Source organism: Herpailurus yagouaroundi, unplaced genomic scaffold (genome assembly GCF_014898765.1).
Source record: "Herpailurus yagouaroundi ecotype Mexico unplaced genomic scaffold, PumYag 221, whole genome shotgun sequence".
Lineage (NCBI taxonomy): Eukaryota > Metazoa > Chordata > Mammalia > Carnivora > Felidae > Herpailurus > Herpailurus yagouaroundi.
The window spans coordinates 736,853-764,468 of record NW_024412452.1 but is presented as its reverse complement, the minus strand read 5'-3'; the positions used below and the strand labels follow the sequence as shown (position 1 = coordinate 764,468).

General features: G+C 41.0%; 1 protein-coding gene across 1 annotated transcript in view; it reads left to right on the top strand.

Moving 5' to 3' along the window:
• DNAH6 (dynein axonemal heavy chain 6) overlaps window positions 1-27,616 on the top strand; it is a 224,725-nt gene that overhangs the window by 189,219 nt on the left and 7,890 nt on the right. Inside the window, exons 66-75 of the mRNA XM_040458369.1 lie at window positions 2,659-2,747; window positions 3,498-3,644; window positions 5,092-5,230; window positions 10,060-10,179; window positions 10,724-10,845; window positions 18,721-18,850; window positions 21,320-21,447; window positions 24,603-24,788; window positions 25,318-25,390; window positions 26,336-26,487. Coding sequence (XP_040314303.1) covers window positions 2,659-2,747; window positions 3,498-3,644; window positions 5,092-5,230; window positions 10,060-10,179; window positions 10,724-10,845; window positions 18,721-18,850; window positions 21,320-21,447; window positions 24,603-24,788; window positions 25,318-25,390; window positions 26,336-26,487 — 1,286 coding nt within the window. The remainder of the gene's footprint in view (window positions 1-2,658; window positions 2,748-3,497; window positions 3,645-5,091; window positions 5,231-10,059; window positions 10,180-10,723; window positions 10,846-18,720; window positions 18,851-21,319; window positions 21,448-24,602; window positions 24,789-25,317; window positions 25,391-26,335; window positions 26,488-27,616) is intronic.

Sequence of the window (27,616 nt, the reverse complement as noted above, 5' to 3'; positions counted from 1 at the left end):
TATTTCCATTTAAGTAATTAAAGAAAAATGACCAGAAGGAATTCACCACTGTTCAGGGGTTGCTGGTGATCAGGATTATAATTAAGAAGAAAATGCTAGGTTGTTGATGGGAATGCAAGCTGGGGCAGCCACTCTAGAAAACAGTGTGGAGGTTCCTCAAAAAACTAAAAATAGAACTACCCTATGACCCAGCAATTGCACTGCTAGGCATTTATCCAAGGGATTCAGGTATGCTCTTTCGAAGGGACACATGCACCCCCATGTTTATAACAGCAATAGCAATAATAGTCAAAGTATGGAAAGAGCCCAAATGTCCATCGATGGATGAATGGATAAAGAAGATGTGGTATATATACACAATGGAATATTATTTGGCAATCAAAAAGAATGAAATCTTGCCATTTGCAACTACATGGATGGAACTGGAGGGTATTATGCCAAGTGAAATTAGTCAGAGAAAGGCAAAAATCATATGACTTCACTCATATGAGGACTTTAATAGAAAAAACAGATGAACATAAGGGAAGGGAAACAAAAATCATATGAAAACAGGAAGGGAGACAAAACAGAAGAGACTCATAAATATGGACAACAAACTGAGGGTTACTGGAGGGGTTGTGGGAGAGGACATGGGCTAAATGGGTGATAGGTACTAAGGAATCTATTTATGAAATCATTGTTGCACTATATCCTAACTAATTTGGATGCAAATTTTTTAAAAAATTAAAAAAAATTAATTCAAAATGAACGTTGGAGACATTAAATAAAATTATAATTATAAAAAAAAGAAAATTTTCTGCATTTCAGAGGGAAAGCCCTTAAAATCTCCAACAAGTATTGAAAATTAATGTATCCTTAATTTCTTTACTCAAATGTGCCAGTGTCTAGATTGTCAAACTCTTATGTATTAAGAGCTTTCTATATGGCACAAAAACATACACTTAAATCAATGGAACAGAATAGAGAACCCAGAAACGGACCCACAAATGTATGGCCAAATAATCTTTGACAAAGCAGGAAAGAATATCCAATGGAATAAAGACAGTCTCTTCAGCAAGTGGTGCTGAGAAAACTGGACAGCGACATGCATAAAAATGAACCTGGACCATTTTCTTACACCACACACAAAAATAAACTCAAAATGGATCAAAGATCTAAATGTAAGACAAGAAGCCATCAAAATTCTCGAGGAGAAAGCAGGCAACAACCTCTGTGACCTCAGCTGCAGCAATTTCTTGCTCAACACATCTCCAAAGGCAAGGAAATTAAAAGCAAAAATGAACCTGGACCACTTTCTTACACTATAATCAAAAATAAACTCAAAAAGAATGAAAGACTTAAACATAAGACAGGAAGCCATCAAAATCCTCAAGGAGAAAGCAGGCAAAAGCCTCTTTGACCTTGGCCACAGCAACTTCTTACTCAACACATCTCCGGAGGCAAGAGAAACAAAAGCAAAAATGAACTATTGGGACCTCATCAAAATAAAAAGCTTGTGTGTAGTGAAGGAAACAATCAGCAAAACTAAAAGGCAACCAACGGAATGGGAGAAGATGTTTGCAAACGACATATCAGATAAAGGGTTAGTATCCAAAATCTATAAAGAACTTATCAAACTCAACCCCCAAAAAACAAATAATCCAGTGAAGAAATGGGCAAAAGACACGAATAGACATTTCTCCAAAGAAGACATCCAGATGGCCAACCGACCCATGAAAAAATGCTCAACATCACTCATCATCAGGGAAATACAAATCAAAACCACAATGAGATACCACCTCACACCTGTCAGAATGGCTAACATTAACAATTCAGGAAAAAACAGATGTTGGCGAGGTTACAGAGAAAGAGGATCTCCTTTGCATTGCTGGTAGGAATGCAAACTGGTGCAGCTACTCTGGAAAACAGTATGGAGGTTCCCCCAAAAATTAAAAAAACATAGGGTCCCCTATGACCCAGCAATTGCACTACTAGGTATTTATCCAAGGGATACAGGTGTGCTATTTTGAAGGGGCACATGTACCCCAATGTTTATAGCAGCAATAGCAACAATAGTCAAGGTATGGAAAGAGCCCAAATGTCCATCGATGGATGAATGGATAAAGAAAACGTGGTATATATATACAATGGAGTATTACTCGACAATCAAGAAGAATGAAATCATGCCATTTGCAACTACATGGATGGAACAAGAGGGTATCATGCTAAGCGAAATTAGAGAAGGACAAATATATGACTTCACTCATATGAGGACTCTAAGATACAAAACAGGTGAACATAAGGGAAGGGAAGCAAAAATAATATAAAAACAGAGAGGGGGACAAAACAGAAGAGACTCTTAAATATAGAGAACAAACAGGGTTGCTGGAGGAGTTGTGGGGGGGGGGATGGGCTAAACGGGTCAGGGGCATTAAGGAATCTACTCCTGAAATCACTGTTGCACTATATGCTAACTAACTTGAATGTAAATTTAAAAAAATAATAATAATTTTTTTAAAAAAGGGTTCTATAAAGATTCCTCCCACCTCCATTTTAGAACATTTTACAACATAAAATACTTAAACTAGTCTTTTTGCCATGATAAGTATTTGTTATATAAAAGTATTATTATAATTTAAGCATTTTCCTTTTTTGTTGTTTTATCTTTGTTTTAAACAGACATTATCATCAAGGACACTTTTCGACTTTTTTTAAGTTCCATGCCTAGTAGTACATTTCCTGTTACAGTTCTCCAAAATTCTGTCAAGGTAATGTATGCACATGGTTGGAACGGCACAAAATGGCCTCAGAGTGTTCCCAAGTGCGTCCAGGGAACCCAGTCCCCATGTGTAGGACCACGTCAAAGTCCATGTGGCCAAGGTGGGGAGGAGCAAGTCAGTATCCCTGTACCTGATAGCATGCAGGGAAACGATTTCCCAAGACACTGCCACCCTTGTGTGTCCTAGTCTGTTGACCATTCAGCTCTATAAGAAAATGTCAAAGATTCAGAATGGTGAGAATGGGTCCCCTCCCAGAGTTAAGAGAATGTTTCAGCATTTGAGAGAAGGAAGGCCTATGGGTAGTATGGCTGCTGGATTTCAGTGCTGGAAGTTTCCAACATATGGGAAGCCCCTGCATATGAATGATCGCTCAGGAACAAGAGATGCCTCTTCCTTCCCTGTCCCATGTCATCAAGGACTGCAGTATGTTGAGATGAGTGGAAAATCCAATGCAGAAGGCCTGAGCATACTTTCTGGCCCATATTTAGAAAAATGAACTCCAAATGAAAATAGTATGAGGTTCTGGTGGAGATGTTTTACCCACTGTAGGTCTGAAGACCCCACCAGGCCCTACTTTCCAGAGACTGAGGCTGAGCAAGACACAGAGCAGGAATGCCAGGAATGCACCTTGGGCATCAGTTATCTCCATCCTTCCATGGCTTCAGTCTATAAGTATTATTCATAAATAATGTAAATCTATAAAATCACCCTTTGTGCCACATATGTGTCCAAATTCAGGTAACCAATGAGCCTCCAAAAGGTTTACGTGCAAATATCAGACGAGCATTTACTGAAATGACACCTTCGTTTTTTGAAGAAAATATACTCGGAAGAAAATGGAGACAAATAATATTTGGCATTTGTTTCTTCCATGCAATTATTCAGGTACACTCAATTTTGCTTTTCAATAGAAACACGAAAGTGCATTATGTTAATAAATAAATAAGTAAAAAGTAGGAATTACATGAAAGCTAACAGGTGACATTATGAAGTGCTGAGGCCCCGTTCCATGTCTGAACCCAAGTTGTTTTCACTCAGTGGCAGATCTCTGTGCTCCCCTCACCTCAGCCTCTCACAGCTGCACCTCCCAGCTCTACTCTGATCTAAGGGATGCCATCACCTGAGTAGATGCACAAGGTCAAACTCAAAAGCACAAAATTGATCTCCTCAGCTATGCCTCACTCCCAAATCTGCTTCCCCTCCACACTCTCCTCCTGAAATCAGTGGTCCCATCTCTCAGTCGCCTACAATCAAAACTTCAGGATTTTTATTATTCTTTCTCTGCACACACATATCATGTCAGTCATTGTTTTTCTTACAGTGTGTTTCACTCTCACCTATTCCTGTTTGAGTGGGCTGACCACCCTTACATCTTCCCTGTGATCAGAGCCCCAAGTCCCCTGAAAGATGACCTTTAACTCAGTACTGCTTTCTGCTTCCGTCTGCTCATACTTCACTGCTGTGGTCTGGTGTCCATCCCATGACCCTGCACTTAAATTCTGACTTTTCAACTACATATCTCTAAATGGTGTCTTGGTTAGATTGGCTGCCTGGGTTTCAACTGTGTATGGTTTACAGAGAAAGATTCTGTAAAGAAAAAAACAAAGATTAAAGATGCAAGATATGAGATAAATAAGTAAACAAGGTCCTAGAGGAGATCCGAGAGGCTGGGACTAGGGGCTCCAGATGTGAGGTCCTTGTTGTACAAACAAAGACAGCTGAGATGGAGAGGTAGCTTAAGACTTAGGGAAATTTTGAGGTCAAGAGGAGGAAATATGAGACCTCTGGTATAATCAGCAGAGTTAAGAAATTAAGGTGGGATAGGGAGATAATGACCATGTGAAATTATGAAACAAGGATTATGATTCTGTGTACCAGTTTAAAAAAAAAAAAATGTCCCTGCAGAGAAGTCAGTATGTAATCAGCACATCGTGACATGACTAAAAGCCTAGGTGAGAGATTCCTTAAAACATCAGGGAGTCACTCTGTCTACCTGATGGATGATTAGTGTATTTTTTTCCCTTATTTTGATGGGGAAACATTTTATTTTACCATGAAGGACAAATTTCCTTTTGACAGGTCTATTACATTTCCAGTGATGCCAAATTTTCTTTTGGAAATTTTGGAGAGGAGCCAGGGCTAGAGGGATAGATGCCCTCCATGTTTGGTGAAAGCCAAACTGAAAGCCTAGATGAAGTTGAACTGCATGATCTTAACTGTTTTTACAGAATGAAAATGCCCAACTGCAATAGAAACCTTTTATTTCTCAATATTTTACACAAAATTAACTTTATCGAATTTTAGGTAAGACCATTTTCATTTTCCGTTCTAGGAGAGAAAAAAGTTTGGCCCTCTTGGTTGGAATATCTGCTATGAATTTAATGACAGTGACAGGGAATGTGCTTTGCTGAACCTCAACCTTTATTGTCAAGAAGGAAATATTCCCTGGGATGCATTGATTTACATTACTGGTCAGTATGCCCACATGGGCAGGGCAGGGCCCATATGAAGATGGTGTCCTTCCCCAGTGGGAGTCGATGGTGGTAATGATGACTTGTGATAGTCCCTTTGTGAAGATAAGACCATGAAAAGAATATCAGGAAGATATTTGCACATGAAAAATGGGCAGATGTTTTCCCAAATAATAATAGCAAAAACATACTCTCTTGATGCATGCCAAGTACTGTGTTAAGCACTTCCCAAGAATTAGTAGATTTAATCCTCACAACAACCCTATGAGGTGAGGACTGTTATATCCCTATTTTATACATGAGGAAATTGAGGCACACAGTTTATAAATGGTGGAGCCAAGATTGAAATCCAGGCAGTCTAGCCTCCAGAGTCTGTGCTCTTAAATTCAAAAAAATCTGAATACTGCTTGACCTGTTGATTCAGGTACACTTGTGAAAAAGGAAAATATATTTCAGGAATTACAATTTTTAGCAGATATTAATTGTGGCCACGTGGAACCTTAGTGCCAAGCCTGAGCAATGAAGAATGATTTGCCCTGGGGAGTGGGGGAAGAAGAGCACTCTGAAAAGGGGCAAAATGGGAATGGGTGGTCTTCACTGGTGAGTAAGGGAAATGGGGAAGGACAGAGAGGTATCAGGTGATCTAGAGCTGGGAAAGGCAAATAAACCTTGGAAATAGAGGGCAGTGAAACAATAGTGAAAATGAATGCGGACCCATCCTCAGAGTGGACCCAAAGGAGTGGTCTTGGAATTAGGGGGCTACTGTATACTCCTGCCGGCAGCATGCCAGCACTCCAGTGGGGCCAACACTGCTTACAAAATGGTGCTAGTTAGTTGACCTTATGTTGATGGCCAGCTTACTTTCAACAAAGGCATCAGGGCAGCTCAATGCAGGAAAGATAATTTGTTCAATAAATGATGCTGGGACTGTTAGGTATCCATCTGCAAAAGGATGAATTTGGATCCTTATCTCATATGATACACAATAATTAATTCAAAATGATGGACGTAAGAGCTGAAACCAAAGAGCAAAGCAAATCTTTGTGACTTTGGGTTAGGCAATTACTTATTAGATATGACACAAAAAAATACAAGCAATAAAGAAAATAATAAGAATTAAAAAAAAAAATAAATCCTCTTCATCAATATTTAATACCTTTACACTTTCAACAAACACCGTCAAGAAAGTGAAAAGGCAAGGGGCATCTGGGTGGCTCAGTTAAGCATTCAACTTCAGCTCAGGTCATGATCTCATGGCTTGTGAGTTCAAGCCCTGTGTTGGGCTCTGTGCTGACAGCTCAGAGCCTGGATCCTGCTTCACATTCTCTCTTTCTGTCTCTCTCTCTCTCTCTCTCTCTCTCAAAAATGAAGAGACGTTAAAAACAAAGTTTAAAAAAAATGAAAAGGCAAGTCACATACTGAGGGAAACTATTTGCAAATCATGTCCGTTAAGGCACTTGTATACAAAGTATATAAAAGAACACTTACAACTCAACAGTGAAAAGAAAAATCATCCAATATAAAAGTGGGAAAAAGACTTGAATACACATTTCACCAAAGAAGATTTCCAAATGCCCAATAAGCATGTGAAATGACAGTCATTAAGGAAAAGAAAATTAAAGCCATAATGAGATACGACTTAACACCTACTAGGATGGCTATAATTTAAAAATGAAACAAACAAAACTAGCAAGCATTGGTGACAATGTTGGAGAAGTTGGAACCCTCATATGTTGCTGGTGGCAATGTAAAATGGTGCCACTACTTTGGAAAAATTTTTAAATAGAATTACCATATGACCCAGAAATTCTACTCCTAGGTATATGAATGAAAAATGGCCCACGCCAAAACTTGTACACAAATGTTTATAGCAGTATTGTTTCATAATAGCCAAAAAGTGGAAACAACTTGAACGTCTATCAACTGGTGAATGGATAAACAATGTGGCATGTCCATACAATGTAACAACCAGCCATAAAAAGGAATAAAGTACTGATACATACTGCAACACAGATAAAACCCTCAGACACTCTGATAAGTAAAAGAGGTCAGACACAAAAATACTGCATTGTATGATTCCATTTACACGAAATTTCCAGAAAAAAACAAATCTGTACAGACAGAAAGTAGTTGCATAGAACAGGGGTAAAAGTGGGAGTGACTGAAAAGAGGCACAAGATTTCTTTTGGGGGATGAAACAGATGTTCCAAAATTAGATTGAGGTGACAGTTGCACACAACATTGCAGGTTTACTAAAAATTGCTGAATTATACATGTAAATTTTTATGTGGATTTTATGATTTTTAAATTATAGCTCTTTATTAATTATAGCTGTTTTTTTAAAAAAACAGAGGCAAAAAGGCAATGCTTTGTTCATAGGCTGGTATTTTAGGCAGTCATTTATGCATTCATCCAGGAAATGCTACCTAGTATGACTATGATAGATGCTAAAAATACAAAGATGACATAGACCCTGCCTGTCAAAATCTAACTCATGGCATGGAGGGTGGAAATAATGATAAACCATATGTTAGGATAACTACGAAATCAGCAGAATGTATGTGTAGTGCTGTGGAAACTCATAAGGAGCAACTAGTAGTACTACCTGCGGGAATCTGGAAAAATTCCACCAGGGGGCGATGGTTGAGATAAGTGCTTAACAGTTAAACTGCACACTGGGCAAGAGGAAAGTGACATAAAAGCCCAACAAGTTGAGGTGTGGCCTGACTATAGAAACTGTGAGTAATTCAGTTGGGCTGGTGCATAGTATGAAGAGGGGATGTGCATGGAGGGGAGCTCTATCCTCAACAAAGCTACAGAACATAAGGTGGGGGCACATCCCAAAAGGCCTATGTGTGCCATTAATAAGCTTTGGTTCTACTTTGTAATCAATGGTGGTCAATCTTAGCCCTTTGGCTGTAAAGGGATGCAATAATTTATAAAGCTATAATAAAAGTAAAATGAAGGACTGAACAAGAAGATACAGCAACACCAGTGGGGAGACTAAAACAGGAGAGAATAAACAGAAATGCTGAGGACACTTTAAATATGAGAAGGTATTTGGATGTATGGGGAGGTCTTAAAATTTTAGAGTGTAAGGTATAGCAATGTCCAAGAGACAGATCTGAGCTGACAATGGACAAGGGTAAAGCCAAACCTAAGGCCTATCCAGTTTGTATCAGGCCATCCCCCAGCCAGCCCATGGGGATAGGAGAGGAAGAAAAGATCCCACACTGGGATCTGCAATGAGACCCTCGGGAACTGTGATGTCAGGGCCAGGACAGGCAGTAGGTGTCTATGGTGGACACATTCCCCCAGGTCCCTTTTCTGGGAAGACCAAACCCAGAGGACTCCTCCCTAAAAGTGAGCCTAAAAAGTGGGTCATCTACTGTGAATCAAAATAGTGGAGTTCCTTTTTTTTTACACAGTTTGATCCAAGAAAAGGATAAAACTCAATCTGGATGGATAAGCACAAAGTCTCATGGTATGTATGGAAAATATTTCTGTGCTGCTTCTCAAGATGCAGATTTGTAGTTTGTGACTTAAAAAAAAAATACTTTAGGGGAACTCTTTCCTCTCACCACTACTATAGAAGTCTTAGTTTTCCTGGCCATCCTCCTTTTCCAGACCCCACCATGCAATTGGAGAAACTTGAGCTTACATTCCCATTTGGCCCCAGGGGTCCAAGAGGAGCTTCAACTTAGGTCAAGGCTGGACAGACACACTACAAAGATGTAACAAAACTTCGTGTCCCAAGATTTCCTAGAAAGTGACTGAAGAGTATACCCAGGAAAATACAGCAGCATCTCTTTCCTCCCTCTTAGAATTGCTAATACAGAGATTTAGCTACTTGACCATCAGCTGTAATACCTACTTCCTCCCCCCTCTCCCTGAGTGGCTGATCCACCAAGACAGACCGAAGTTGCTTCAATGGGAGAGGGAAGATAAGTGCCCCTATAAGACATTGCTGTCTTAGAGGAAATAAATCATTGAGATTCCAAAGACTGAAATAACTTTCTTTCAACCAACCATCTCAGCTTGAAAGATAATGAAAAAGATTTCTTCCTGACATAATGGAAGATATGGAGATGAGAAGAGATGAACACTTAGAGGATTCAGAAGCTGACAATGTCAGCAAACTCCTTCCAGGAATACCACAGTGGTGAATAATGCAGCAGTGGATCTGGAATTTTTCGAAGGAATTATATCAGCAACAGATATCATTCCGATGCATTCCTACTTATAATTTTGGGATGACAGTGGAGCATGCTGAAAGTAGCTTCTCTGTTGAAAGAAAGATGGTATACCAATAAGTTTTAATTCCCCATAACATCATTTCTGTGAGGCACACTGTCCTTTCACCTTGGATCTATCTTTCCTTCCTAGCTGATAAAGTATGTATACAGTTTGAATGCCTTGTTGTAAATGTTTTGGTTCCATTTATTTACTGGCCTTGAAAAGAAGCACTATTTCATGGAAAGTGTACATGTTTTAGAATACTATGATCCATGATTGGGTAAGACCCAAAATCAATATTTTAGGGGGAAAAAAAAGGAAGAAGGAAGAAATATGTAAATAAAGCTCAGTGACTTTGGTTTTGGTTATTTAGGGAAAGCAAAATAATTAAGCTAGGGTACATATACTAGGTTTTTTCCTGCTTTTTAAAAATCGAATTTTATTCTCTTTTGGGGGAGTAGTGGAAGGAAACTCTGACATGCTTTTTTCACTTTCAGTTCCAAATAAATGTATATATAAACACAGCTGTTAGCATTTGGGTATATGCATATCAATGAAAAATAATATGTTTTAAAATGCAACCTCCTTTTCAGGTGAAATTACATATGGTGGTAGAGTTACAGACACCTGGGATCAAAGATGCCTTCGGACTGTCTTAAAAAGGTTTTTTTCTCCTGAAACATTAGAAGAGGATTACAAATATTCTGAATCAGGTGAATGACTTTTCAATATTATGGAAAGGACCTTTCTAAGAAGTCATCAACAGCATCTTTCAGTTTTCCATCTAGGAGCTCTCGGTGTCCAGTCATCACAACCCAGTCCTCACGCCCACCCGCCCCATCCCCCTGCTGGACCACCTCCAAAACTAGTTTGGCAGTGAAAGCACAAAAATGTCACTTTGAATTGTTTGTTCTAAAGTGGGTTGTATTTGGTCTAAACGTATTTTCAAAGTTATATAAATTTGGAGCCCTTCATAAGGCATGGCTTTCAGCAGCACACCCCTGGATTCCCAGATTCTTGAAAGGTTCTGGAGGTCACCCAGAAATGTTAGGACACTAATCACATGCTCAAGGCCCTGAGAAAAGGGAGAGGACGAGGCACAGTAATGAAAGGAAGGAGGGTGGGAAAAACAATCCCCTTTTCTGTGGAAGGAAGTTGATTATAGCCACCATCTGAACAGGCAGAAAAGGACCAAACTTGGTGGTACAAAGCTTGTCTATTTGAAATAGATTTGCCTTCTGTGTTTTCAATAAACAGGCATCTATTTTGCGCCATTGGCTGATACCCTACAAGAGTTTAAAGACTACATTGAAAATCTGCCTTTAATAGATGATCCAGAAATATTTGGAATGCATGAAAATGCCAACCTAGTTTTCCAGGTATGTGGCTTTTAACTTAAAATACGTTTTAATATTGTATATATAAACTTGAAACATCAATAATCACCTCACTAGTTCTGTAAATGATAATATCCTTAAATAAACAAAGTAAATGTTTCACCCCAATTTCGGCATTCGATTCCAATTTAGCCTGTTCCCTCTGGATCATTCACAAAATCCTAAGATCATCGTCTTTTCTTCCCTGTTACTGGCCACCTCCCTCATTTCCTGGCCTTCTGCCTACTCCATATCTACCTGCTAGTCCACTTTAACATGGGACTTTGGATGATGATCCAGAGAGTCCTTTCTCTTTTGTCCTTCTCCCCCCATGCTGAACAAATCTGGATGATATTACACAAAAACTTATGGATCCACAGATGATTAAGTTACAAAAGTATAGTAACAAACATCAAAAGCCAATAAAACAGTGTTCTTTAAAAGTGTGGTTCATCAAGGTCACAGTACCAGATCCTAACAGTAGGCCCAAAGAGCAAACTGGATAATTTCTCTAAGACCTTATGATGCCCCACCATTACCCCAGGGGTAGTCCAAGTACCTCAGCATGGCACTCAAGGCTCCCCCATGACCTATGTACTACATACCTTTCCAGTTTATTCACCTTCCATGGTCAGGCATCTGTGGATAAACCAAAGCCATGAACTAAGGTATGTCCCGTACAGCTCTGGAATACTATATAGGTAGGGGACTAGGTTTGGCTCACAAGGCTGAAGGGAATCATCTTCCTTTTCAACTTAAATTTTGCCCATACAAGTGTTAGAGGGCCAGATCTACCTGGATGTCAATGAATCCACACAAAACAACAATGGAACTTCAGAAAAAAACTCCAGGAGGTCAATGCTCTGACACCTTATGTCATGATTTTCTACCATTAAAATTGCTTTGCTACTCAGCAAAGAGTTACAATAATGTCTTGTTTTTCATTATTATACTTTCAGGAAGGAAAAGAAGTGACCAAACCAAGTGTTAATATTTACTTATATCTGACTGTTTGCTCTGGAGTGGGGTTGGGCCTGGGGCAAGGGGTGAAAGAAGGGAAAGGGGAGTGTGGATATAGTAAGACTTGCTGCATCCTGTGAAAAATATAGCACTGTTGGTAGAGGTAACACTCTTGGCAATGCGCACCTAGGAGTATAGTTTTGTGTTTTCCATTGGTTCAGAATGACTGAGAATGAGACAGCAAGCAGGTAGTGAACACCGTGGTATGCTTTTCTGTCTAGCCTCCCTTTCCCCATTTTTCTGATATTATGTGCCTTATTCCCATCTCTTTACTTTGGGACAACAGCCCCTTCCTCATTCCATGAAATTCTGGTAAGACCCCTTACCTTCAGAAGTGGACACGTGACTCAGGTCTGGCCAAAGGCAGCACTCCATCACCTCGTCACTCAAATTGGTCCATGGAGCAGGTACATGGACCATGTTGGGTGAGAGGGAGTTCTTCCCTAAGACATAGTATGTATAGATGCTAGGATGGGGGAAGGCTTTCTCTTTCCTTTGGAATCAATGGCTAGAATACTATGTATGTGTAGCTGTCTGTAGCCTTACCGTTGACACCCAACCGATTCCTCCTACCACATGGAAGCAACTCATGTGCCATAAGAAAGAATGAGATAAACTACAAAGCATGTATAGGAGAGAAAACATTAGGTCCATTCATGCCTGAGGCCCATGTGACTTGTGTTCCCTTCCCAGTGTATGAACCCACAGATTTCTTTTCTTTGATTAGCTGATTTAGGCTAGATAATTCTGCCTGTCATCAACAGAGTCTTTACACAAAAGACAGAAATGATTCCTTCCTCAGTCCAGCAAACTATACTTACATAGATGCTTATTAGAAACTAGTAAAGAAAATTGGACCTTGGCCTGTGCATATCAGTTGGAGATACAAGGCAGAAAGTGCCTCCCAAGAAAATAATAAGCATAAGTCAGGCACCATCTGTATAGACTGTCTCTGTCTAGGCACAAATATATCTCTGTTATCTCTCTTCTCATTAGAAGCTGAATAAATGGAAAGGAAAAACCAACAAAGGGACAGAGCCACCTGGGTGGCTCAGTGGGTTGAGCTTCCGACTTCAGCTCAGGTCATGATCTCATGGTTCGTGGGTTCGACCCCGCGTCGGGTTCTGTACTAACAGCTCAGAGCCTGAAGCCTGCTTCAGATTCTGTGTCTCCCTCTCTCTGCCTCTCTCTCTCTCACTCTGTCTCTCTCTGTCTCTCAAAAACAAATGAACGTTAAAAACCAACAAAGGTTGAGTAAATATGTGGAGGAAAAAAACATACTGAAGGATAGAGGATAGAAAACACCATCCAAAAGATACAGACTTGCCCTCTGCAAATCATCTGCTGTAAAAACAAAAAAATATGTAAATAAACAATGTGTTTTGGCATCTGAGATATGGTGGAAGACCTAAGCTGTATGAAAGAAAAAGCCAGAATCCAAGAACAGGCCAACATATATATATGAAGGATGCCAGACTGGCTATACTAAATACTTAAGGACTTTTCTAGCCAACCAAGAAGTCAAGAAATAAAATAGAAAAGCCATATTAATGATTAGCACTGAGCAAGGAAACCAAACTATTTAACTATAGCATTAAGTAAATAACTTCATATGTGCTTAGGACCCAATGAATATGTCTATGTCAAAAGTCATATTTGAAAGAATGTCTGTCATGTAGCATATAATTTTAACACTCATGATCTAAAATCCCAGGTCCTGAGGCCTCTCTTTCAGGTAAGTGGATGATGAGTGTTATGACGGAGGTTTCAAAGCCAAGGACTAGAGATTGGGGAGGGATAGATTGGGAAGACTTTAGGCAATCCCATGGAACACCCCTCCACACATTCTGGATATGTGCTTGTACACAGGCATCTAAACATGAAGAACTAAAAGAACTGCCCTCACAAGACCTGTGTGAGAGCCATAGAAAGGTTCCAACAAATATACATGAGAAAGATACCATGTTTCTGAATAGAAGAAAAATCTAGGAAAATTGTACATTTAACTAACCTTGGAATAGGAATTTCTATACACTAAAAAGCATAGCAACATTACAAACAAACATTAGAAAAAGCCAATAGATATGACTGTCTCAAAAATATAAGAAAATTCAGAGTAATGACAAAGCAAGCATTTTTAAAACAACAAAAAAGAAACCTGAAAAGTTAACTGTCCACACGGAAAGACCATATGTTAGAACACAAGGTGAGTATCAATAGGTTTTAGAAGGCATATATCATACAAAGTATGTTCTCCAACCACAATGGGATAAAGGCAGAAGTCAGTATAACTTCTAGCAACCAAAACAGTGTAGTACTGGCATAAAGACAGACATAGAGACCAATAGAATGGAATAAAGAGTCCAGAAATAAACCTTCACATTTGTGATCAAATAATTTTTGACAAGGGTGCCAAGACTATTCAATGGGGAAAGCACAGTCTTTTCAACAAATGGTGCTGGGGAATTAGGATATCCACATGCAAAAGAATGAAGTTGGACCCTTATCGAATACCATATATAAAAATTAACTCAAGGGATAAAAGACCTAAGTGTAAGACCTAAAACAATAAAACTTTAGAAGAAAACAAAGGACAGAAGCTTCAAGACCTTGAATTTGGCAATGATGTCTTAAATATGACACCAAAGGCACAGGTAACAAAAGAAAGAACAGACAAATTGGATTTCATGAAAATTTAAAATTTTATGAGTCAAAAGACACTATCACACAAAAAAAAAAAAAGCACAAAAAGGCAACCCACAGAATAGGAGAAAATATTTGCAAATCATATACCTGATAAGGGGTTAATATCTAGAATATTTAAAGAATTCCTTAAAACTCAACAGCAACAACAAAAAACAAACAACCTGATTCAAAAATGGGCAAAGAATTTAGTAGACATTTCTCCAAAGAAGATATACAAATAGCCAATAAGCGCATGAGAAGATGCTCGAGATCACCAATCATAGTTAAACACGAATCAAAACTACAATGAAATAAAACATCATACCCATTAGTATGGCTGCCATCAAAATAACAGAAAACAAGTATTGGAAAGGATGTGGAAAAATTGTGGCCCTTGTGTACTGTTGGTGGGAATGTAAAATGGTAGAGCCATTGTGGAAAACAGTAGTGTAGTGATTCCTCAAAAAATTAAAAATAGAATTAATATATGATCCAGCAATTCCACTTCTAGGTATATACCCAAAAGGACTGAATATTTGTACATCATGTTCGTAGAAGCATTATTCACAGTAGCTAAAACTTGGATGCAGCCCAAGTATCCATCGACAGATGATAAGCAAAAAATGGTATATACATACAGTGGAGCATTATTTAGCCTTAAAAAGGAAGGAGACTCTGCAGTATGCTACAACATGGATAGACTTTGAGGACATGATACTAAGTGAAATAAGCCAGTGATATATAGACAAATACTGTATAATTCTATTTATGCGAAGTATTTAGAATAGTCAAAATCACAGAGACAGAAAGTAGAAAGGTGGTTGCCAGGGGCTAGGGAAAGGGAGGAATGAGGAGTTATTGTCTAATGGATAAGGGGTTTCAATTTTATAAGATGAAAAGAATTATGTAGATGTATGGTGGTGATGGCTGCACAACATTATTAATGTATTTACCACTGAACTGTATACTTAAAGATAGCTAAGATGATATTTTTATATTACCTGTATTTTAACACAAAGGAATTGGGGGGAAATGTTAATTTTATCATAGAATTATGTCTGATAAATCAGTCATAAAAACACTAAAAATCAAAAGTGTGAAAAATACAAAAATAATTTATAAAGATGTAATACAGATGACCAATGAATATATTTTTTAAATGCTCAACTCTGATAACCCTCCAAGAAAAGCAAAACAATGAGAAACTTTTTGCCTATTAAATTTGAAGACTTTTTTTTTTTTTATAAATTTTTTTTTTTTCCAACGTTTATTTATTTTTAGGACAGAGAGAGACAGAGCATGAACGGGGGAGGGGCAGAGAGAGAGAGAGACACAGAATCGGAAACAGGCTCCAGGCTCTGAGCCATCAGCCCAGAGCCTGATGCGGGGCTCGAACTCACGGACCGCGAGATCGTGACCTGGCTGAAGTCGGACGCCTAACCGACTGCTCCACCCAGGCGCCCCAAATTTGAAGACTTTTTAAGCAATGATATTAGTTCTTGCAAAGATAGATAGGTCCTCTGATACACTATTCTTGGCAGTATAAATTGATACAATGTTTAGAAACCAATCTAGTAATACTCAGTTTAAAAATATTCTTTTGGAAGGAGCACCTGGATGGCTCAGTTGGTGAGGCCTCCAACTCTTGGTTTTAGCTCAGGTCATGATCTCCCAGTTCTTGAGTTCAAGCCCTGCATTGGGCTCCACTCTGGCAGTGTGGAACCTGCTTGCGATTCTCTCTCTGCCTCTCTTTCTCTCAAAAATAAATAAATAATTTTTAAAAACATATTCTTTTGGGGGCGCCTGGGTGGCGCAGTCGGTTAAGCCTCCGACTTCAGCCAGGTCACGATCTCACGGTCCGTGAGTTCGAGCCCCGCGTCAGGCTCTGGGCTGATGACTCAGAGCCTGGAGCCTGTTTCCGATTCTGTGTCTCCCTCTCTCTCTGCCCCTCCCCCGTTCATGCTCTGTCTCTCTCTGTCCCAAAAATAAATAAACATTGAAAAAAAAATTTTTTTTAAATATATATATATTCTTTTGGAAATATATCATTTAAATAATTTCAAATATAGTAGGTGAAATTCATGTACAGATATTCTACTCAGCGTTTTATAAAATCTAAAAACTAGAAATGTCAAAAAAAAGTAGATAAACAACGATAGTAATTATTATGGCACATTTCATACCAGTCACACAGTCACTTAAAGCATGATTCATGAAGATTTTTCAGTGACATGAAAAAATGTTCATGAAATTGAAAAAGAATGGATCTACATAAATTGTATAGGCTCAATTTTTTTCTTCTTTTTTTATTTAGATTCAAGTTAGTTAACACATAGTGTAGTATTGGTTTCAGGAGTAGAATTTAGTGATTCATCACTTAAATAAATGTAACACCCAGTGCTCATCCAAACAAGTGTCCTCCTTTTTTTAAATTTTTTTTTTTAATGTTTATTCATTTTTGACAGATAAGAAGAAACAGAGTGCAAGTGGGGGAGGGTCAGAGAGAGAGGGAGAATCCTAAGCAGGCTTCAGGCTCTGAGGTGTCAGCACAGAGCCCGACGCAGGGGGCTGGGAGATCATGACCATGAGCCGGGAGATCATGACCTGAGCCATGACCTGAGCCGAAGTTGGACACTCAACCTACTGAGCCATCCAGGCACGCCGCCCCCCCCATCATCCATTAGCCCATCTCCCCACCCAATACCCTCCAGCAACCTTCAGTTTATTCGCTGTATTTAAGAGTCTCCCATGGTTTATTTCCCTCTCTGTTTTTATCTTAGTTTTCCTTCCCTTCCCTTATGTTCATCTGTTTGTATCTTAAGTTTCACATATGAGTGAAATCATATGATATTTCTCCTTCTCTGATTGACTTATTTTGCTTAGCATAATACACTCTAGTAATATCCATGTATGGGCTCAATTTTTAAAATTTTTTTTTTCAACGTTTATTTATTTTTGGGACAGAGAGAGACAGAGCATGAACGGGGGAGGGGCAGAGAGAGAGGGAGGCACAGAATCCGAAACAGGCTCCAGGCTCTGAGCCATCAGCCCAGAGCCTGACGCAGGGCTCGAACTCACAAACCGCGAGATCGTGACCTGGCTGAAGTCGGACGCTTAACCAACTGCGCCACCCAGGCGCCCCTCAATTTTTTAAACTACAAGCACATATACAGAGAAAATATCCAAGTGGGGGAAACTAAAATTATAAATATCTCCGGAAAGCAGGAGGATCATGAATATTTTTTCTTTATACTTTTCTGTATTTTCTAAATCTTCAGTAATAAACCATAATGCCTTTTTTAATGTTTATTTATTTTGAGAGGAGAGAGGGCACATGTGGGGTGAGGGGCAGAGAGAGAGGAGAGAGAGTGCAGAGCCTAACACAGAGCCCCATCTCATGAACCATGAGATCATGACCTGAGCTGAAATCAGGAGTAGGTCACTTGACTGAGCCACCCAGGCACCCCATACTTTTCCTAATTGAAAAAAATGTTATTTAAATAAAAGTATGTTCCAAAACAGCATCCTCATTATTTCTTCTTCATTTTTAGCTAAAAAATTTTATTCATTTTTTATTGGAGTTAAATGTATATAACATAAAATTCACCATTTTAACCATTTTAAGTATACAGGTAGGTGGCATGAAAAACATTCAGATTCTTTTTCAACCAAAAATGTTTAAATGTACACTGACCACTATGTACAATTGACCCTTAAACATAAACTGCATGGTCCATTTATACACAGATTTTTTTCAATACAGTACAGTACTATAAACATTTTCTCTCGTGATTTTCTTAATAACATTTTCCTCTCTTTAGTTTACTTTAAGAATACAGTACATAATACATATAACATACAAAATATGTTAACTGTTTATGTTATTGGTAAGGCTTCCAGTTAACTGTAGGCTATTATTAGTTATGTTTTTGAAGAATCAAGTTATATGTGGATTTTCAACTAAGTGGCCAGGAGGGACAATGCCCCTGACCCGCACATCGTTCAAGGGTCATCTGTACTGTGCATTTCGAATGAGTACATTTTACCAATTCTATCTTCAACATAAAATTTTCCTTTTTTTTTCAGTTGCCATTATATTTATGTTAAGTAAACTGTGCTGCACATTATTTTTTGAGAATTCCAGTCTTCACTGCTCTCTCTCCTCCATTACAGTACAAAGAGACCAACACTTTAATCAACACCATACTTGAGGTTCAGCCAAGGTCATCTTCTGGTGGAGAGGGAAAAAGCAATGATGAAATTGTCCGAGAACTTGTTGCTTCAGTCCAGATCAGAGTTCCAGGTAACAAATACTCCCTGGCTTCTGTATATCATAGGACTTTTAGGAATAAACTCAGAAAGCTGAGTGATGAGCAGGTGTCCAAACCTGCTTTATTACAAAGACTTTTCTTTATGTAGAGAGCGCTTCTGACATGGAGCTCTCCATTTATAGAGTGGAAACTTTGAGCACCTCAACAACTCAACTTCCAGAAGCATGAGGAGCAAGTTGGTTTCTAGCCCTGTGTAACTTTACCTAGACTCCTTCCTGAACCTCCTCATGTCTCTAGACCTGTGCTTCCCAAGACAGTAGCCACTAGCCACGTGTGGCTACTTAAATAAGTAAAATTTAAAATTAATTTCCTCTGTTGCACTAGCCACATTTTGAGTGCTACTATATTGGACAACGCAGATAAAAAATATTTCCAAATTGTAAAATGTTCCATTCGACAGCCTTGCTCTAGAATCTCTCATTTTTTTCTCCATTCAAGAGAAATGGCTAAATTAATATCATCTTGTTTTCTGGTGAGTAAAGTTATCTTCCTGAAAGATCACAGAGATGTGCTCTCACACTTTTCTTACAGTGACTGTAGATATACACTTCTTAAGTCTACTATAAAAGTAAACTGTGTTTCTTCCTACTCACAACACTTTTGACACCAAGTGTGTGGGCTCTTCCCTTACATAAGCAACAGTCCAACTCTCTGGACACCAACAGGGTATCCAACAATCCAGTTATGACACTAACTAACCAGAGTTAGCACAGACCCCACAGGTTAAGGGCTTAATCCCACAAGACCACCCTCTGCTTCAGTTGCCAGTCTCAAGTCCCAAGTTGTGACCTATACTTCTGATCAACTGACTATAAATCAGGTGTTCACACAAACCCCTTCTTGGGTTTACAATTTGCTAGAAAGGCTCAGGGAAACACATTTACCAGCTTGTTATAAAGGATATAATAAAGGGTACAGATAAACAACCACATGAAGAGGTACATTAAGGCTAGGTCTAGAAGAGTCCCAAGTGCAGGAGCTTCTGTCCCCATGGATTCAGGGTATGCCACCCTCCTGGCATACAAAAGCTCTCTAAACCCCTTCAGTTAGGGTTTTTATGGAGGCTTCATTACTAGGCATGATTGATTACATCATTAGCTGTTAGTGATGAACTCAACCTCCAGCCCCTCTCCCCTCCCAAGAAGTCAGAGGGAAAAGCTGAAAGTTCCAACCTTCTAATCACATGGTTGGTTCCCCTGACAAGGAGCCCCCACCCTTCAGGGTTTTCCAAAGTCACCTCATTAACATAGAGTCAGGTTTATGTTATGAATAATGAAAGATGCTCCTTTCATTCTTAACACTCAGGAGCTCTTCCAGGAGCTGGGGTCAAAGCCAAATAAATATTATAAAAAATGATGTTCCTATTACTCTTATTACTTAGGAAATTACAAGGGTTTGGAGACTCCGGCCAGGAAGAACCAGGGGCAAAGACAAAAATATATATTTTTATAACATCACAGTTCCAGAGACTGATTCTTGCAAATTCTCTGAAGACCTCCCCCCCGCCCCCCGAAGAAAAAAGCCAGTGCAACCTCAGAAGCCAGTTATCTCCTCCTAAAACAGGCCCTCAAAAGAATACCTCCTGAGTAGAGAGTTCTGTTAATGTTGAGGAAAACTGAGTCAGTTATATTAGGAAGCAATTTTTAACAAATGTAAGATAGAGGACCGGCTGGAAAACGGATGCAGAGACAGATGGCTGGAAGACGGTGTACTTGGTTCATAGAGTGCCCTGACACCTAGGAGATTTTTCTCTCCAAGATTAATAAAACTTACACTTTCACTGAAGTAAGCAATGCATCTGCTGAGGCTGAGAGGACAGGGATATGACTGGTTCAATAAGAGAACTGAGAGTTTGGAATAGGAGACTGGGACATGGGATGACCCAAGACTGGACCAACCCACAGTGCTGTGATTTTTCTATAGCAGTGGAAGTGCAAATTCAGAAGGAATTTGGTACATATACTTCAGAGCCACTCACTAACACTACTCAGATATGCAGGGGAAATGCTGGTCCTTCATTTTTTTATAGCTTATATGAGCCTCCATTTGCTAGATTATAGGGAAAAGGAAGAGCAAAATTTTTAATCCAGCTTGAACCACGGGCCTAATAACTGAGTCAGTCCCTTTGAGTAATGCTCAGTAACAAGATAAATGCTAGTCTGCCTCATCCTTCGTTCTTCCCCTCCAACCCCCATCTCTCTGAGATGCAATGCGGTGTGCAGAGAAGAGGGGGGCTTACATACCTGCATGGCAAAGAAAACTCAGGGTCCCTGCACCTCTGGTCTCAGAGATGGCCCTCGCCCACCAGGCAGCCGCTTGTCCACCCAGGCACCCCAGAAGTTGGCTTTTTAAAAGTTAAGATAAGTGTGTTACAATAGCAATGTTACAAGGACAGAAATCAATGATAATGGATCTGAGGAATCAGCATGTGTGTGTTTCAGAAACACTAGAAATGGAGAGTGCATCTGAGAGCCTTTTCGCCAAGGATTCCCAAGGACGCCTTAACTCTTTGACTACCGTTCTCGGACAAGAAGTGGACCGCTTTAACCAGCTATTGAAGTTAATACATGTATGAGTGCTCCTGCCAGCATTGCTGTTGGGTACCAAAGCTTTGTAGAGAAATTATCATAATAAGAGTTTTCCGTTCCCGTTCAACATTTCTGTTTCAATATGCTAATAACTTTTCAAACACAACTTATCTAAAATTGAACGTACGTACCCTCCTCTAACGAGTCTGTTCCCTTTCTCTAATAATGCCTTCATCAGTATGTGACACTATAGATCCCCAGTCTCATGATCCTAACTCATGCCCTTAGGATTAGCACTGACTCTAGACCTTTGATCAAGGACCTAAGCACTGAATCTCTCTGGATCTCTGAAAAGATCTCACTGGATCTCAGAGAGATTCAGTGCTTGTTCCTAATGTCTAGTTTGCAGGTAGTAACAGTCTTTATGAAGACTCTGAAAACAGAGTTTCTGCAAGTGTGGGCCACAAAATGCCTGAAATAGAATCGGCTGTGCTGCGTGTTCAAAATGTAGATCCCCCGATCCCACTCCAGACCTCCTGAGTTTGAATTCCTTGAGAAGTTCCTGGGGTTATGAATTTTAAGTAAACCCCCCCAGATGACTCACTGCAACTAAAATTTGAGAACAACTATTTGGGCCTTTGCCTTCTGCTCAGGAATACTCTGGATAACCTTGCCTTTATAATGCCGTCTGAAGGCCTCCCTGGTTTCTCTGTGCATTACTTTGATAAGGAAAACACACAACCCATTAGAGACCAAATATTGAGCATTAACCAGAAAAGTTTTGCTGCCAAGTAAGGACCAAATACCTAGCACAAAGTCAAGGCTCAGTGAGAAGATCGGGAGGGACAACTGGGGCAAATCTTTTATTAAAGCCAAAGATTGTCTCCTTATTAGAAAAGCAGTCTCCCAGTGTTGCTCATTGGCTAGCAATAGTTAGGTTGTGGGCTAGGGGTCACTGGGTCAGCTGAATATGCGGAGTCCCCACCTGGGGACTATGCTATCTAGTCAGCTCTATACCAGTGTCAGCAGGCCAGGTAGCCAGGTAAGGGGTCAGCACCTCCTATACAGAATGAGCCAGGACAGAGATGAAGCTGCTAGGATGAAGATATCCAAATGCAATGGCCAAAGCAAGATAAAAGTTCACTTCCCTCTCTGCTAACAGCCCTGAAGAAGCCCTATAGGGCAGGTATTTAATCTTGCTTTGTGAGCTCATCCAGGGATCCCAGCTGGAGGGCTGGCTCTTTCAGCCTCGACAGGGAGCTTGTACCTCTGGGCCCAAGGTGGCTGCTCCTATTGTCCTCTTTTTCCAGCCAGTGGGACAGGGGACAGGAGAAAGAGAGGGCTGACAGAAAGCAGGTTCCTCATAAAACTGTGACCCAGAACTGTGACATCATTTTTTCTTGCACCCCTTTAGCCAAAATGTGGTCACGTGGCCATACCCCAGGTGCAAGGGTGGCTGGGAAATACAGTCTCTATATAGGATTGCTAAATCCCTTATGTACCCAGCTAAAACTAAAGAAGTACTGTTGTTCAGAGGACAGACACGAACCTTGCTCATGTCTTGCCTTTTCCACGTCATGACTTTGCACCCACTTGAAGACAAATCCTAATGTCACTTCCTCCAAAAAGTCTTCCTGACACACCAGCCCGTCCCTCCCCCATCAGATAACTTAGGAACCCTCCTCAGGGCTCCATCATTTCGGGTGTCTGTGTCTATCGCTGTCCTCACCAAATTACCTTGTAATTACCCCTCCATGGGGATGGCTCCCCCGTAGGACAATGAACTTCTTAAAGAGAAGAAAACTAGTTAAATTAGTCATCTTTGATCCCCTAGTCCCTGACACATACTAAATCTTCATGAATCTTTGAATGTGCGAGTGAAAGAGTGTGGCTCTGAGGTCTCCTTGTGGTCACAACTTCTGGTCAAACATTACTGTGTACCAGTAATGAAGGAATCCACCTACAGGAAGGAGAAAAAGGAGGAATCCTGGAAGGAGCAGCCTGCAAAGCAATCAGGAATCCCAGCCGAGCACTTCTATCTGAGGGAGGGGTGGTGGCCTGGGCCCCCCCCCCACCCCCAGTCCTGACCTCTGCCCAGTCCTAGAAGACCCTAGCAGCCTAATCCCTCCCTCTCTGGAACCTTCTGTAAGTCTTCTCTGTGAGTCTTCTGCCACCGGTTTCCATTTTCGGTTTCTAAGGTGGAGTGCTGTTTCGGCCCTGGCTGAGGGCCTCCTTGCTCTACAAGGCTGCAAATGGTTCCTCAGACCCTAACTAAGGGCAATTGAATAACAACTCCTCCTACCACTCATTGCCTCTCATGAACAGAGACGGGGAGGTGGGGAATAACTCCATGAAGGAATGGAAGGCTGACTAACCTTGTTTATCCACATACCGCCTATCTCTAGAACTATGTGCATATGGTCCTGGACCTTATTTTGGTTTTGAATCAACATAAATTTGGCCTCTAACATCCTTCTATAGTATTTTCCCAGTATACTGCAGTGGTTTACACAAAACCAGAACCGTGCAGGCCATACCAATCTATATGCCCCACCTTCGTCTTTAGCCAAGTAACAAATACTACCCTGTACTTCCCAGGGCTGCTGCCAGCCCAGCATCTCCCGGAACTACTGCCTGCCTCTGTCTTTTGTTGTGGGGAGGGGAGGGTAAGGGTCATGTCTTAAGGAAGTGTTTCTAGAACAAGGGGACTCTGGTACCAGCTGAAAGATTGGTCTCCCCTAAGAATCTCCCCTCTCTGCTGTAACTTCAGAGGCCATGGGAAGCCCCTGGGCAGAAATCGCCAGTGGTAAGAAGCAGTTCCCACTACCAACCCCATGGTTCCCAGATAACTATCAGGCCCATTTTTCCTTCAGCCTGGAGGAGAGCTGCTCGTTGGTATTTCTTGAAGCCACTTCTCTAGGCTTCAAGGGATATTTCTCTTCCTTCCCTCTTTCTACTTCATTGGATTCTGCCATTAACAGTCTGAACCGTCCCCCACCCCCAAGTCTTACACCCCTATGGTCACGTGTTGTAAAAATGGGTGAAAGATTGAAGAGTCTGGCCCAACAGACAGTGTGCAGAGAGGATGGAGCAAGGGGGCCCTTCAGCCCAAGGCAGTACTGCTGACACAAATGAGTGGCACTCTCACTTGATAATTACATCTGTGAAAGGCACCTACTCATTATTGTTCTTTCAGACTTCTCTGGAGACACTCAACAAAGCTATTGCTGGCCTTGTGGTGATGTCTGAGGAAATGGAGAAGGTGTACAACAGTTTCCTCAACAACCAAGTTCCCTCTCTATGGTCCACCACAGCCTACCCATCCCTGAAGCCACTAGGATCGTGGGTCAAAGACCTGATCCTGAGGACTGCATTTGTGGATGTAAGAAAATTCAGTTCTTTGGGTTTGATGAACACTGTAGGCCTTAAGGTCCTTAGGAAGCCCTAGCTAACTGAAATATTAACAACTGTTGAGGGATCATCTGAGCCCAAAGAAATAGAAACTTCCAGAATGGCATCAATTTGAAAGTCATGTTCATGATAAGGTACTTTGCCCTTGGCCTTTATCCCTGTATCCCACTTTAATTCCAGGCCAACCTTGGAGTTTCAGATCTCATTCATGGGATCCCACTGTGAGGCACAGAACCAATCTGACATGGGTCCAAACTCCTAGGTGTGACCTTGCTGCAGTCTCCTCTCTTCCACACCCCCTATAATAACCAGGTTCTGGATTTACGGTCAGGCTATTGGGTGAGGAGGGGGACAGACAGGTAGGGAGAATGGGGCTGATGACTAACTCAGGCTGGTTAAGATTCTGTCTCCTGAGAGGCCCTCCAAAATATGATTTTGACTTAAATGACAAGCTCCACTTCAGAAAAACAATACATAACGGTGTAATGTTTCTCCTTTAGTTGTGGCTCAAAAGAGGGCAGCCTAAGTCCTTCTGGATCTCCGGTTTCTTCTTTCCTCAAGGATTTCTAACAGGTAACAACCAGTGCTTTCCCAAGAAAAATCCCACGAAAGATCATGCTGGGTTTCTAGGAACTGGGGGAAAGGCAGGGCTGCTAATGACCTAACTATGGATTACTGATTATAGGGCAGTTCAATAAGGTCCTGCTCCTTCTCACTTGCTGGGGAAAAGGATGGCAGGAATAGCAGATGCCCCCCAACAACCTAACCCCTGCCCCTCTTGGGCTGTGCAAGTTTGAGCACTCGATACGACATGAATGCCCACAGCACGCCCCAGTTCCCCACGTGACCCATGCTAGACGGCACCACCTGCTCTCCACCTGCCCCAGCCCCACCTCAGAGCAGCTTCCTTCTTTCTAAAGAACATTCCTTCACTCATATGTGGATCCTGAGAAACTTAACAGAAGACCATGGGGGAGGGAGCCAAACCGTAAGAGACTCTTAAAAACTGAGAATAAACTGAGGGTTGATGAGGGGTGGGTGATGGGCATTGAGGAGGTCACCTGTTGGGATGACCACTGGGTGTTGTATGGAAACCAATTTGACAATAAATTTCATATTAAAAAAAAAAAAAAAAAAGAACATTCCTGTCAACCTTCCATCGGCCCTCGACTCCAGCTAGAGGACCCAGGCCTAATCTGTCTTCTGAATCCCTCCAATCTCCGGCACTGGCTTGTCTCTCACTCACTGGCAGAGCAGTGCACTAGAGCCATGACCTTCTTCCCTCTCTTCCCAGCTGTGCCATGGCTCCACCCCTCCCAGCATCACCACAGGCTTCCTGTCTAATGAGCTAATTCAGAATAAGGTGTTAATGGCTGGGACTTCTCGAGGGGGAGGAAGCTCTTGAGGGGGAGGAAGCTCTCAAATGCTAGAGCAGCCTGGTTGAGGCAAACAGAGGCCATGTTTGAGAAGCGGCAATGTCGTTTGGAGGACCCAGCTTTCTGGTTTTCATTTTTATAGGAACTCTTCAAAATCATGCTCGGAAACACAATTTGCCTATAGACGAGCTGAGTTTCAAGTACAACATGATTCCTATCTATCGGGATCAAGCTGCAGTTATAGAAGCTGCCAAGACAGTGCAGTTTGGACAAGAACTGCCCATGGACTTGGAGGTACCGCTCCCTGACTAGTTACAGCAGAGCAGCTCTGTCCCACTCACATTTGATATCTCAGCCAACCTCCCCCGCCCCACTCCCCTACTGCCTCCCACCTGCAGCAGCGCGAGAGGCAGGACGAGACTCATACCCCTGAGACAAGCTCCCCAGGTCTGCAGTGACTCGATTGGAAGTGCCTAAATTAGTCCAGTTTGTAGAGATATTTTTTAAAGCAACACTGTTTATTTCTTTAGATACCTACAGCAACTCTCTCTTTCTTATGGAGAATGAGGTTAAATAAGGGCTTTAGCAAGATGTTAAAAACAAGGTTTCAGAATCAGGCAGGGCTGAGTTTAAATTCTGACTTTCCCCTTTGCAGCTGTGTATGCTAGAATGATGACTAACATGTCTGCATCTCAGTGTTCTCATCTGTAAAATGGGGCCAATGCCACCAACCTCAGAGCTGTAATGCAGTGTAAATGAACTAGCACATAGTGCTGCCACAATAAATAACTATTATTATAGGCTGAATGTATTTGCCGTTCACTCAATTGCCTCCTAGTGGAATTGATATACCAACTCCATACATTATATAACCATAAATACATGGCGTAACTAATAGGAATGCACTAAGGAAGCAGTTTAAACTCTTTGCTTACATAGTTTCCTCCTTCTAGAGCAGAAGTTCTCAAAATGTGGTTCCAATACCAGGAGCATTGGCATCACCTGGGAACTTACTAGAAATGCAAATTCCAAGGACCCATTCCAGATCTACTGAATCAGAAACTCTGGGCTGAGACCCAGAAATCTGTACTGTAACAAGTCCTACATGGGGCTCTTAGCCCACTAAATTTTGAGAACCACTGCTCTAGAATATCAGTGATTCTCAACCTTAACTGCAGGTTAATCACCCGTGGAGCTTTTTAAAAATCCCAATACCCAATGGGGCGCCTGGGTGGCTCAGTCAGTTGAGCATCTGACTCTTGATTTGGGCTCAGATCATGATCCCAGGGTCATGGAATTGAGCTCTGCATTGAGCTCCGCACTGAGTTCCCAAGCTGGGCATGGAGACTGCTTGGGATACTCTCACTCTCTCTCCCTCTCTCCCTCCCCCCTCCTCTCTAAAATAAAATTAAAAAAAAAAAAA